General features: G+C 31.6%; 1 protein-coding gene across 1 annotated transcript in view; it reads left to right on the top strand.

Moving 5' to 3' along the window:
• The window catches only part of LOC143042976 (GTPase IMAP family member 5-like), a 33,301-nt gene extending 19,279 nt beyond the window's left edge, over nt 1-14,022 (top strand). The window contains exons 4-6 of the mRNA XM_076215476.1: nt 274-330; nt 3,959-3,987; nt 13,120-14,022. Coding sequence (XP_076071591.1) covers nt 274-330; nt 3,959-3,987; nt 13,120-13,800 — 767 coding nt within the window. The 3' untranslated portion in view covers nt 13,801-14,022. The remainder of the gene's footprint in view (nt 1-273; nt 331-3,958; nt 3,988-13,119) is intronic.
• Nucleotides 14,023-15,506: the final 1,484 nt, after the last annotated feature.

Genomic DNA, 15,506 nt, shown 5'->3' with positions numbered 1-15,506 from the left:
GTTAGAGAGTGTAGACAACATAAATATGATAATGATTTAACAAAAAATATCTTGCTGTCTTCCTTTCTGATGCAAATTATGAAGGACTTTTCATAAGAGAAGGAGAAGTGAGACAAATATCATTTCAATAAACAATTGTCGTTTCTCTATAATAACTGTACAATGCGGTTGCAACATTTTTCTTATTGAAATAATTGCATCTCAATACTGGTCATTATAATTTTGATGTTATGATATTAACTTTTTTATTTTTTTATTTTTTATTTTTTTTAGCTGGACCCTCTGGTGCAACATCAAATGCAGAAAATGTAACAGATAATCCGAATACGGGTATGGATAACCATAAGAATTTTGAAAGTAACCTTTTGTTAATACAAACGATTTATATTCATTAGAGACAACCACATTCGCATACCCATATAACACACCATAAGCAGAAAAAACGGACAAGAAAAATGTCCACAAAATACTACACAGAAAACTAAACCCACGATCACGACCACACAAATGGGTCAAACATCAACTATAATATCAAATATAAAACGCGAGATTTGATTGTATATAAGTCATCGGTGCAGCTAAACAAAACAGTTGAAAAGCCAGAACAATCATTACGCTAAAGAACATTTGGGATGATTAATACCAAATATTCTGGATTTATTTAACTTAGGTCATCTATGTCTAAGAGTAAACTGTTTGAAATATTTTTATATTGGAATTAAATTTTAATTATTGAACTACTTTTCTTAAAAACCCTATTCATTGAAAATCAACCCATACGAGTTTAAATTCCGATAGGATATTGCCGGACAGATGATCAGTAGTATTTCGGTATATTTACGTACCTGTATCGAACTTTTTGCACTGTGCGTCTGTCCAAAATTTGAAATTTCTGCCAAAAACCGCCTGTACTTAATGTTCGATGTTAAGAGTCTTTATGTTTCTGCATAATTCGTCTATTGTTGAATTCAGTTCAACAAAACATAAAAGAAGGGAATGCAAAGTATTAAAAACATTGAAGTGACGTCAGCCGCAGATTCATCTTCCGTGGTTTCTTTTTCGATAATGAACGTTGCCTAAATTTTTCGCTTAAGTATACTCAACAAATTATATTCAAGTATTTTCTTTGTGAACATGCTTTCATTACGTTTGAATTTGCATATTTGTTTTGTCTCCACTCAGAATCGAACTCCCTCCTTGAAGTATATTATGTATATAATTAATATCGAACACATCGACAAAACCTCTCTGCTACCAATGAGTAGTAATAAAGATGGTATCTCAGGATATACAGAATGTATTGTCAGCCCTGTATCACCATCACTACTGGTGATCCGATGGATAAATCTGTTGTTGTTCCATCTTCATGCCTTATATATCATGTACTTTATTACGACGTGTCACGATATCTCAGTAGCATGAGTTCGAATCCTGGCGAGGAAAGAACAAAAAGTTTGCTAAAGCAAATTTACAGATCTAACATTGTTGGGTTGATGTTTAGACGAGTTATAGGTTATATATATAAAGTGCCTAGAAAATCAACCTAACGATGTTAGAGTAATTTTGATTTGTAACTTCCCACCGAGCGGGGCCATATATATATATATATATATATATATGGTTAAAAAAGCAGCAAAGAATATTAATCTATCTATCTAGGCGTTGATCAATTTGAAAATAAATTTGTGTAGTTGCTATATTGAAAATATAAATGCATAAGATTGTTACTAAAGCACAAACATGAGTGTAATAAAAATAGTTGTTGAATTTTATATATTCACGCAATATTTCGCTAGACAAATTAGCGCTAGTAGTCGCGTGAAGCCACCCAGAAAAAAATTTGATGAGTTAAAAAGCAAAATCACAAAAATACTGAACTCAGAGGAAAATCAAATCGGAAAGTCCCTAATCACATGGCAAAGTTAAATGACAATTATTTTTTATAAGTCTTTTAAATATAGTTTGCAGGTTATTTCACATTGCAATTATTACGTTTTAGTGGTCATAAACTGTCTAAGGGCTCACATGATTCTGTAGATGCTGTTGTGTTTATTGCTCCACAAAATCCATTAATAAAATGACTTTAACCGATGTGATAAGTCAAGAGTTGGGCTCCTGTCTTGATCATATTACCTATTTTTCTAACTTTATAGGCGTTATAATCGGTTATTAGTAACATAATTATGTTTCATGTTGATTGTAAATAAAACCTAGTCGATTGACGTACTGAACGAATGTTAAGCTTGTAGGAAACAACGACCAAACTGTCAAATACAACGCTTTTTTTCAATTGATGATAAATCTTTAAAGCCATTGAGACAGATTTATAGATCAATTCCTGATTCACCCCCTTTTTAACAGTTGAAACAAGATTCAATTTATTCTCAGGGAAAACCAGAGGACATCTGACAGTTTATTTATGTTAAAACGTTGATTAATAAATATTAGCATTACAATAATAAAAAGATACATGCATGTTTTGTGGACTTTATAGGAGCTTTTGACTGTTTGGTGAGACTTTTATCTTTTCAAAATTGTTAAATTTGGTGTGCAAAAGTATAAACCAAGTAATAAAAAGAAAACTGTTTTCAGTTATTGACTCTTCATTTAAATTCAATAATGTCTTAGCTTATGTTTTGTAGTACGTCAAGGCGAAACACTCAGTCCTACATTATTTGATATTTTTATTGATGATATAAATGTGAAATATGTTTAGATGAAAAATGTTGACTACTTTAACTAGTTGATTCAGATATAAATAGTATTGTCTTTGACGTGATCTTACATTCAAAAACTATAGATGGACTAAAGTGAATAAATTTTACTAGTTCTTTGATAAAAACGATAAATGACACTTAACATTATGAGACAAAATCTATGATATTTCAGGGGAAATAAATAACAAAGTAGAAACTCCTATACTAGATATATAACACTCAATTTATTGACAACATTGCAAAATGTCTGTTTTTAATAGGAATGGCTTTCGTGATTCTAGCATTAAAGAAAGCTAGAAAGAGTATGTGTGCTTTAAATTCTCGATTTTAAGCTATCGAAGCCAATACAAATGGCATAAATATTATTTTTATTCTTTAGTCAGACCTGTAGTAACTTAGGGACAATCATTTAACTTTAAGGGAGAGGAAATTATGATGGATTTGTATCTAAAATGTAAATCTAATTACAGTTATGCCTGGTATCTGTTTCTTATTATTTTTAGATACGTGATTCTTGTTTACATTACCTTTCATTAATATACTTCATGCATGTTTAGGACGAGAACCAGATTATCAATAAATAATGCAAGTTCTACAAGGTAGATGTCGACCAGGATGACAGAAGGTAATTTTGAACAACTCCACTGGAAAATTATTGTATAATTGATAGGGATAGCCATTACCATTGTATTAGGCTATTTAATGATCTTCTCATATACTTTTCAAAAGGTTCTTAATGTGCAAAAGATAGAGTAGCCTTCATACGAGGTACTGCATTCAATTCAATAGGACGTAGCTGATTTGGTTTTTTACGCCTGAACGGGAGAAGTCCAAAAGATGACCGTGTTTAATTACTATTCCTCAAGTAACCCTTGTTTTTTTGTTCAATGGTAGACAATTTTATGAAAACTTGTCTCGTGTGTTTTGATTTTATTCCTTTTAAGAAGTATTATGCATCATTTCAGACTTTGGAAAACAAAGTCTACTTTGAAGAACCTGTACGACGAGAATAATCACTGATAATAAAAACATTTACGACCGATCACTTTTTAAAACTTTTAATAGTAAGTAATCCTGTTAAATTCTACAAAAATATACTAGAATCTCTTTCAAGCTATATTTGTTAACTGTATTGAAACGGATGTGTAGTGACAATCTAAATGTTTTAAATTTTGAAAGATTTCGTTTGTGTTTCAAAATAAAAAATGATTTCAAGGTTGCAGAACTAATGCATTTTGTAGATGATGGCACTAAGAAGACAATATTAATAGTAAGTATTTTTCCTTATTTGTTTTTGTTTTCAGGTGTTCAATGATAAATCTGGTTACTGTTCCTCCTCTTTAGATAATTAGTCTCTATTATGTAGGGCGTGTGTGAATCTTATGATATTCGTATGAATTTTCTGAGGACTATCTAGCTATAAATTTGTTATATCAACTGTCCTTTGTGTTGACATTCCACTATATTGATATTGACGAATAAAAAGAAATAGTGAACATTATACATTAAGATAGAAATTAACCAATCAAAATAATAAACAATTTATTAAAGTGATATTAATCACAATTATACATTTTTAGTTAATGAAACATAAAGAAAAGAAAAGAAACATGACAAGCTTTGATATTACAATTTTTAAGTTAAAATCAAGTTTTATTAATATCGTTTTTCCTAAGCGAATTTCTACATTTACTCTTGCTGACACACAAAAATGCAAAATATGAAAGTATGTTTAAATACGTGTATATATAAGCACCAATATGGCAAAAGAAACCTAAAAGAAAAGCTAAAATTATTCGACTGTCATACAAGTGAGAGGTTTAGCTAGCTTTAATAACGGATTTAAATCACCATTTTCTGCATAAATCAAACTCTTATATTGTAAACGGTATAATCTGTTTGTGTCGATTGTAATTTAACTTACAAGAAGCAAATATAAAAGAGAGAAAATCTTTGTGCTCATTTTTTTAAGATCTAAAATATAGTACCTGATTCATAATATGGGTTCGGTCGTCGTATTCTAAAAGTGAATTGGCGTTTGGTGTACTTTAGCTTAAATGTATCATATGCACGGAAAAATTAACACAAGTATGTCTAGTCTTGATTGCAATTAATGAAATATTTACAAATACAAGAAGAACAAAAAAAAAACCGTATAATTCATCTTGTGCATGTCAAGTAATGTGACAGTTTTTTCTTTTCTTTCAGACGATATATGTAGACTTTTAGAAAATTAGTTAATTTGGTATATAAAAACACTTAATGATTGTGTTGTTTGGTACAATAAAACGCTTAAGGACTGGTTGCGCGGGTAATAGCAAGTGTGTAGTCCCTTCGCATACCAACTATTGCTCTCGGCTTTGCCTCGAGCAATAGTTGGTACCTCAGGGACAACAGACTTGCAATTACCCTCACACTCAGTCGATAGGTGTACAATATTGAACAACATATTTTTATCATATGTTTTTTGTTCCTAGATAATGTTTTTTTGTATTATTTCTGACCGGAAATGACAAAATTCTAATAAAAATGTAGAATTTTGTACATTTTTCAAAGACATGATACTTTATGTCAAAACATAATAATATTGAGGTATACCGAGAAGACGTTGGCTACCAATTGAGAGAAATAAATAGCCATATCCAGTTATTAAATACCTGTCTTGATGACGAAACCAGAAGTTGATTAAGATTAAGTTTGCCTCGGTCTAATTTTGTTCAGAATGGTTCAATTTATGTTTCTACTAAATTTTGCTTTAAACACAAAGTGCACAATTGTTCCCCTATCTGCTCGACTATTTCGGCATTTAAACCGCGAAAAAAATAAAATTATATATGTAAATCCAAAATAATAATATCCATTTTCATAACTTTTCCTACCAGTTTTGAATATTTTTAATAATATAAAATTCAGGGGAAATCCCTCAAGTCAAACGGAACGAAATATAATTATGTTCTTCTTCCCATTTCTTATCCGAACATTACAACTTTTCTGATTACTTCAAAATACACTGGTGGTAAGCGGATGGTCGTAACTAAAAGTTACGACCATCTGAATATGGGAGACAACTCTAGGGATAAGTTTTCTTTTCCGATTTTCGTGCAGTAAAAGGTTCATTTGAGTCAAACCGCTTGTCTCATATACATATATCGTGAGTGCATTCTTATTGAAACAAAATTTGACACATAAAATCATTCCAATTTTCGTAAAATAGTCATTCAAAAATTCGAGCATGATGGTCGTAACTTTAACTTGTGATGGTCGTAATGTCAACTATAGTATTTTGGATGATGGTCGTAACCGACACAAGATGGTCGTAACTTTGAAAGATGACCGTAACTCAAGTATTTAGACGAACTTTTATCAAGCTATTGTAAAAGTACTGTGCACATGTATAACCATGTTAATAAACTCAGTTGTTCCAAACGACCATCATTTAGGAGAAACAGTGAAAACTAATCAACTCGCATTAATCCAAATAGATGTTAGGGTTGAGTATTAATATATTTTTACTGTACGTTAAGGCATAAAATTGTTGAATATTTGCTTTCAGATTTTTTTTTATTTACGACTTTTTATTTCCTACAATCATGTCGGCAGATGAAATTATTGAACGTACAATTTTGAACAATCTTCTTTAATTTTTAATCAGCTATTGCAGTTTTTATAAACCATTGGCTTTCAAATATTCGGCTTTTGGTGAATCATGATAAAATGAAAATCCACAAATGCCTGGTGTTCTTATCGTGTTGTCTTTATTTGTTATCGATTGCATGATGATCTTGCGGTATATCATTGATAATTGTTCTTAGTATTGGTTCAGAATAAAAACTTAATCCATGGTGTCGCAATGAACATTGTGTTAACCTAGAAAGTATGAATAAGGTTGAGATATTTTACAATGCTACACGCGTTGAATTTAAGAGTAAGATTAAATATTAGTAGTTTGTAGACAGGCGTGTAGCCAGGATAATATTACAAGGTAGAACTAAATGAACTGCGGCAAATATTACATACATATATGCAGGTATATATTTTACAATGATACACGCTTTGAATTTAAGAGTAAGATCAAATATTAGTAGTTTATAGCCAGCCTTGTAGCTAAGATAATATTACAAGGTAGAACTTAATGTACTGCGGCAACTATCAAATACATAATATTTTTATGCAGGTTGAAAATAATATTTATGTTATATGTTTATATTGTATGAATGTACTCAGATTTAAAAGACCAGCACGCTGAGTTGAAGTATAAAGATCTATCTTTTAAATATTATCCTGGCTACAAGCTATGTATGAATACTGTTTGCTGATGTCCTTTTGCTGAAATTTAAAAAAAAATACATTATCATCAGCATATAGTAAACAATGTGAATTGCTGACCCCCATATTCTTTAAAAAGAAGTTGAAGGATCCATACTGTGAAGGAATTTTTTTAACTCGTGTAGTAATTTTGACTCTAAATATGCCTCCTCTAGTAGTGGAAAGATGATCCCAAATTGTCAAGCCTTTTCCAGTATCTGATCATAGACTTTGCAATGACAAAATACAGAGTGAATCTACCGAGTTAAGAAAGATTGGCAAAATGTGTTTCTCTTTTGGTAACACCAAGTAAATGTTTACAAAATTCAATGCGTAGTCTTTCTGAAAGAATCTTAGGATAAGCCTGATCTACATTTTTTTGCTGAAGTTGAAAAAATGGCAAGATCATCAGCATATGTATAGTAAAGAATAGGCTGGTCGTGAATAAACAACAGCTGGATCAGGGGAACTTTTAACACAATCAGGAAGTTCATTTATAAAAATTTTAAACAAATTTGGACTCAAATTGTTTCCCTGTTTTACTTTAGTTCCAAAGAGATCTCTTACCATACTCTCTAACTATATTCTATAGCTTAAGTTTTATCTCTGGGGCATGACAGTATCAAAAGCCTTCTGGAAATCAACAAAGCAGGCAAACATTCTACCTTCTTTTGTATTACAATACTTATTTATAATAGTTTTAAGAATGAACATATGGTCAGATGGTCGTGTTTTTTTTTTTTGTTTTTTTTTTGTAAATCACATTTGGCTCTCATCAATGATATGATATTTATCTAAGGATTTACAAAGACGTGTATCAAGTATCTTATTAAAAAAGGCTTCCCCAATGAATCAGTAATTGTAATTCCTCGATAGTTATTAAGATCGGATGCATCATTCCCTTTATGAATTGGGAATAAAAAATGTGTGGTCCAGGGTTCATGGTATTTTCCATAAGAAAGACAAAGATGTTTAACGGATAGTATGGTACCAATAGGCGTATTCAAAATTTTCTAAAACCACGGGTAATAATTATACCTGAACTTCGAATTTGCACCTTATAATCAGCTTGACTATATACCAAATGACAATACGACTTCTCAAAATCCAGGCTAAGAATAAGATGTACATGTATGTTGTTTAATTCGATTACGGACCTGCGAATTCGAGGATATGGTCTTGTCTCGATAACGATCCCCATAACATTATTTTGACTCCTTACTTAATATGCTCTTTCGACTTAAAGTATCAATTTTAAATTGTAGATTTTTCTTTTAAATTCCACCTAGTAGGTACATACTAGTTTTTAAAAAGTTTATCTTTTCAATACATGCAAAATATAAAGAAAATAAATTAGGATACTGTTATTTCATGTGATGTCAAATTTGTTAAAATCGCCTTTTCTTAATTCGTAACTAAGAATGATCATAACCAGAGCTGTGTGTTAAAATGAATTCTCCACTTTTGAGAATTTATATTGTTATTAAACTTCACAGCTTATAATTAGTTGACTCCTGGTTGATTTTATACATTATATTTTAAGTAACAGTGACTGGTCATTTCATTTTGTATTGGTTTTTTTTTTCGATTCGTTCCAATTTTCTTTCCTTTCGCATTTTACAGGTATCCCTCTCTTCACCTCTTTTAGTTTTTATCATTTAGTGAAATCAACTTCACAAATATATCATATAATATATTCATATAACAAAAGACACGTTTAAAACTATTGACTTGTCTTATTAGGTCCTATTTAATAAAGAGTTACGACCATCCTGCACATTTTTGTTTTTTTAGTTACGACCATCCGCTTACCACCAGTGAAAATAGAACAACTGACGACAAGTATGAATTGATTAAGCACCAAAGCAGTTTTGATAAATAAACGTTGGTTAGTATGTAAAGTATTGCAACATAGCGTTGATAACAAATTATTTATAGTCCCAAACATCAGCTGGTTGTGGACATTAGTCGTCATACGAACACTTAATCTTTCAAAAGCATAAAACAAATTTTTCACTGTGTTTTTTAGCTCACCTAGCCCGTCGTCCGTCGTCGTTAACTTTTACAAAAATCTTCTCCTCTGAAACTACTGAGCAAAATCAAATGAAACTTGGCCACAATCATCATTGGGGTATCTTGTTTAAAAAATGTGTGGCGTGACCCGGCCAACCAACCAAGATGGCCGCCATGGCTAAAAATAGAACATAGGGGTAAAATATAGATTTTGGCTTATAACTCTGAAACCAAAGCATTTGAGATAGAGATAAACTGTAAACAGCAATAATGTTCAGCAAAGTAAAATCTACAAATTAGTCAACATGATCAAAATGGTCAGTTGACCCCTTCAGGAGTTATTGCCTTTTATCATGTTTATAGTCAATTTTTAACAATTTTTATAAATTTTGTAAATTTTTGTAAATTTTGTAAATTTTTGTAAATTTTGTAAATATTTGTAAATTTTGTAAATTTTTGTAAATTTTTACAAAATATCTTCCTCTGTTGCTAATAGGCCAAGTTCATTATAGATAGAGATAATTGTTAGTAGCAAGAACGTTCATTAAAGTAAAAACTTGAAACACATCACCATTACCAAAACACAATTTTGTCATGAATCCATCTGTGTCCTTCGTTTAATATGCATAAAGACCAAGGTGAGCGACACAGGCTCTTTAGAGCCTCTAGTTTGCTTTTGCTTGCTTCTGCAATATTTGAAAGTGTATTAGTAATGTCACGTAATACCGGGGTTTGAATTGCTTGTAAATGTACACTTTCAATATCAACCTCTGAAAATATTAAACATGTTTTGACCAAATTAAAAAGACAGGAATGACATGACTGAACATAAAGATTAAGCCAAAACTCAATATAAACAAATAGAATATCAAAATAAATAAATGTTTTCAAAAAACCATTAGGGTATACAATAATTTGTTGCTTTCAAATCGAGAAATTAGAGTATATTTAATATAACATGTTAATAAAAAGTTTAAAGGCTTTGCTATTTCGTTTTCTTCTCTTGGGACTGTTTTACTGTCGGACGGAAGAAGACCATTTGACCATATTTCGATTCTTCAGTCACTCTTGGGGGCTTCCTGCAAGAATAAAATAAACTTGTGTTTAATAGTTTTAGGTGAAACAAAAAGCTATGACTTTTAAAACGGATTTTTTAATTCACATGCAAAGCCCTATTGTATAAGCTTCTTGGTTGGTTTCCATATACTCTGACATCATTTACAAAGAATTCAGACCTTTTACAATCTCTTTCGCAAAATATTTACGAGAATCTAAATCATGTACTATCCCCCATTCGTAGTCCAAAGACAGTACTACTCTAAAGCCGTGTGAAATCCAATGCTTTAACAAAGACGTTATAGAACTTTTGAAACAAGGAGCAGCTGTAGAAAGGTCAAAGGGTTATGCGGAAAAATGAGAAATCAAATGCCATCTTGAAATGTTAATGTAAATTTCCATGTATTTTAATATGATGATACCAGATCGTGAGATCAAATTTTTTTCATGAATCGGTCTGTAATAACACAATTAATAGCTTCAAGAGTTTTTCTATTCTTTGATTGACGACGTACGTGAAGGGTAATCTTCCTTTTCCTTTTACATTGATTGACACAGTTAATCGATAAACCGCGTGAGGGATGCAATGCTTACATTTAAATGCGGATTCATAGTCCAGTAATGTCTTGATCGCTGTTTCAAATAAAAAAACCAAGTATGCTTGATCCTATATAGTTTGGATAAACCGAAGATGGATTTTCAAAAAATAAATAAATAACCACCTGAAATAACATTTAAAACGAAGTTATTTGCTTGTAAACGATTTTTTTTTCAAATTGCAAAGTTACAGTTTCAACTTTCGACCCGAACAGTGCTTGGTAAACTGTTAATTTTTTTTTATACTAGAACAAACCCGTGAAATCGCTGGTCCGTGACTGAATTAAAGTATGTAACGATGTGTATGCCTTATTTCAGCCTGGATATTTAGTATTGATATTTTCATCTGATAAAGTCATGCTGATTATAAGACGCACAGCTTTCTCTACTTTCAAAATCTTTCTGTTTGATACCGTCGACTTTGAACTTATCAATTATTGGTAATATTAATTATTTAAAAAACAATATGGCCTGGAATGGAGTAATATTTAATCAATAGCATTGTCCAATATAAGTTATAAATAAAGTTGAATTCTTTGTTTCTCTGTTTTGCGTCATGCCGGCTAACAAATTGGAAACTGTTCCTATACGCCTTAGTTTAAGTCTAAATATTGAGTATTCGTATTGTCATCTTTTAAAGTCATACTTATACAAATACTACAATAGGAAACACTCAATCTAATTAAAAACCGATCTCTCATCGCTCCTGTTTCTGATATGTTGCGTGGGAGATCTAACGAAACCCGCTTTGAGGTCACATGTGAGTGACCTCGTTGGTGTGTCTTTTTCGACCAATGAAATTGAGTCTTCCACGATCTTGTAAGTTTAACGTAAGGCAAAGGGATGTAACTCATTTTATTTACGACGAAATCGTCAGTCAAAATAATTCATAAACTTTTTTGATTGGCTTATTAATAGGTCGTCAAATCATTTGCATATCTTTATAAATTCATAACTTTTAGTTCACTCACATGTGACCTCAAAGCCGGTTTCGTCATATCAGAAAACGGGAGCGATGAGAGATCGGTTTTTAATTAGATTGGGAAACACTGTGACAATGATAGAATTTAGTAATGTCATACCTGTGATTATAACCCGTGTATATAGCAAATCCTCAATACACCGTTTGGGGGTGCGCATGTCAGATGCGAAACGTACAGATAAGGTATAGATAACATGTGAATATACTATTGGTATCGATATCGGATTCGACCCGGAACTTGTTTATTATTGACAATATTAATTATTGGGAAAACAAAAGGGTACGGAGTGGTGTAATTTTTAATCAACACCATTGTCCTATATAAGCTATATATGATGTTGAATTCTTTGATATGTAGTTGACAAATTGAACCTCGTTATTTTAGTATTATAGATTCATAATTCCAATCTTGTAAATTAAGTCAGTACATTACTTTTTACTTTTTACTACTTTGTTTGTGAGGCTTTCTTTGGACACTGGTAGGCAAAGTCTTCTTTTGTGTTGCATTAAAAGCACTTGGTGTCCCTCTTCTTCCCACCGTAGTATTCAGACTGAGAATATACGTTCCCTCAAATAGTGTATAAATCAAAAGCTCACACATATCGAACGTGTGGAAACAACTCCAATATTTCTGTAACATTTAAACAATATTCAAAATTTTAGAATGTTTTACTACACTAAAATTGCAATAGCCAAATATATCCAACTATCATTATGCAAGACTCAACAGTACGGTACTCATAAACGAAAACAACGGTAACAAATTTCTTGTGTTCTCAGCGCTTTAATGAATTACTCTTTAACCATGTGACAGCCAGGGATGTATTAATAGGTAATAGTTGGATTCTTGGTTTCTTAATACTATCGTAATTCAGTATTGAGAAATATTAGAAAAAATATGGTATCCATTATGCCAGTACTGAAGCACTGATTACTGAGCTATCGATTCATTCGGAGTAGTACTTTTCATCAATAGTGATAAGGACTAAGACCTAGTAAATAAAAACAACACTTTATAATGTTTGTGCGTCTGAAGCCCCTTCCTATATTTAGCTTCACCAGAAATGCTCAATCCTACACATTTAAAAGAAACGTCAGGAACAACGTAAAGAAAAGGAACACATAAAAAGTTGCCCAATTCGAATGAGATCATCTACGGGAGTGTAAACCTTGTTTTCTTAAGTATTATTTCTAAAGGTATCAACATGGAATTTTCGAAAAAAATATTTTATAAATCTGGTCAGTACCAAAGTGCACTAACTACTGCGCTGATAATAATCTCGGGGACTTACAGTATAAAACAGGTGGTAATTACGCAGTTGTGCTAATATTTTAGAAGTTTCATAAGCTTGATATCTTTAGATAGTACAATAGATATATATATCGAAAGAGCCAAAACAAATATTCTGTGTATGACGCTTTTTCTGAAAAAAAACATCTTTATTTTAGGATGCACCAATTAACTTGGCTGATGAATTACGAGTGGTAGTTATTGGCCGAACAGGAGCAGGAATTAGTAGTGTTGCAAACAACATTTTAGGGAAGCCAGCTTTTGAAAGTGCAATGTCAATGTCTTCAAAAACTACAAAAAGCGAGAAAGGCAGATCAGAAGTTGCTGGGAGGAGACTACTGGTTATTGATACACCTGGAATGTATAACAATCGGTTATGGAATATTAACATTTATAAAGAATTGATAAATGCAATGCACATGACTTCACCTGGCCCCCATGCCATTATATTTACTATCCAAGTAGGAAGGGACTTTCGTGAAGATTATAAATCGTTTTCAAATTTAATACATATCTTTGGAATTGAAGTGTGGAAATATTTGATTGTAGTTTTCACATTTAAGGAAAAACTTGATCTTGACGGTTCTAGTGAAGAAGAATATGTTAATGGCCTTTCAGACTATTTCAAAAAAAAAGTTTTAGAAAATTGTGACGATAGAAAACTTTTTGTCACTAACGTTAAAGACGGCAATCAACTTTATAATATACATCATTCTCTTTTTTCTTGTATCAGCGAGATGCAAAACCGAAGACGACAAGAGCATGATGATTTATATTTAGACATCACACAATCATGTTTTAGGGTTAAAAAAACTTTTTTCATGCTGTTGCAATTCTAAAATATGCCTCATATGTCTTTCAATGTTTCTATTTTGCGCAATTGGGGCTTGTGGATTTTTTGTTTACGAGCTAACTGCTTACATTGTATTAACAGTAATTACTGAAGAAAACATTACAATTCATAGTACATTTTCGTTGGAATATATTCATATTATAGTTTTACTAGGATCTTGGTATTACCCTATGATGTATTTATCTAATAAAAAATTGGCAAAAGACAATACTCTGATTATTTGAAATAACATTCTGTAATATTTGAAAAACCAGCTACTTGTAAAATTATTATTGCAGTACTTTTAACATTAATTTTGTTATATGGACATGTTTGTAACAAAAAACAGTCTTTTATTATGACGTCTTCCGTGTTTGTTCATGTATAGATAAAGGAGGGATGTAGATACCTCGGGGACATTCAACATGTTCAAAACTTACTAGGTTAAACATGATCATAAACGAAAGACAAAGACAAAACAAACATCATCACGAAACACTCTATAGAAAACTATGCTCAACGAACCCATCCTTCAACCCCCCAAAAAATTGTGGTTGATCTTAGATGATCTAGAAGGGTAAGGAGATCCCGTTTGACTAGATATGAAATCAAGATATAAATGAGTTTCAACGCTATATCTCTTTCATATCAATTGTCTCCAACTTTTGTGTCGTACACAATGATGTATTCATTAAGTTATACTTGCCAATAACATGGATAGTACTCTTTTAAAATATATTTTTTTATGCAAATCCTATTCTACATGTGATAAGAAAACTTTGATAGTGGCAAATAGAATTTAATAAGGTATTCTCTCTTTTTGGAAACCGAGATCAGGTACACTTGAGACCAATCAATTGAAAAGACAACATACGTTTGAGTGGTATAAAAAATACGGCATTACAAAGCTTAAACAGACTTATAAACAAAAGACTTGTTGTGTAATATTTGAGTATGAGCATCATCCATTAATAAATGAAAAATTAAAAGACAAAGTGCACCAACAGTGGTCTCGGCACAGTTGGGCTCACATATAATATTCGCCATTTGGTTCTCGTTGTCAAATATATAGCATAACGTGTGGACAGTATTTATCTTTCGAATTTATTGTTTCATGATAAAAGTATAAAAAGCGGTTAGGAAGGAAAAGTAATTCTAATGCAATTATTTTGTATCCATGGTTCTGATTGGATGACAGTAAGCGTAAAATTCTCTATCTCCTTGTCTGTAACTAAGGAAGCCGACATTTTGAATTGCTGAATGTATTGGCATGTAGTTTCTACAATAATAAACCAAACAAAACTCACATGTTGCACCTAAAAATCTTCTTTTTATCAAATTTTATTACATTCTGAAGCGGCACAGAATCCAGAAAACGCCCGGTGTTTATGTTTGACGCCGGAAGCATACCTATGACGTCACCTAGTGTAGGGACCAAAGAAGATAATTTTCTTTAATGAACGTTTAAGACTGAAATAATGATTGAAATTCAATTATGAACTCGATTTGCATTAGAATAGAGATAACTGTATTGTATTTGAAGCTTTGCGGACGTCCATCGGTAGTTTTACTGTCGCAAATACCCGTTTACCTGTCTCCGCTCCGCGTCGCCAGGTAAACTAAATTTGCGACAGTAAAACAACCGATGGACGTCCTTAAAGCTTCAAATACAATACAGTCATCTCTTTATTAATAGTACAATATGGTCAAGAA

The sequence above is a fragment of the Mytilus galloprovincialis genome, chromosome 8 (assembly GCF_965363235.1).
Source record: "Mytilus galloprovincialis chromosome 8, xbMytGall1.hap1.1, whole genome shotgun sequence".
Lineage (NCBI taxonomy): Eukaryota > Metazoa > Mollusca > Bivalvia > Mytilida > Mytilidae > Mytilus > Mytilus galloprovincialis.
Note: the sequence above shows the minus strand (reverse complement) of the source record. Positions and strands in the feature narration are given on the sequence as shown.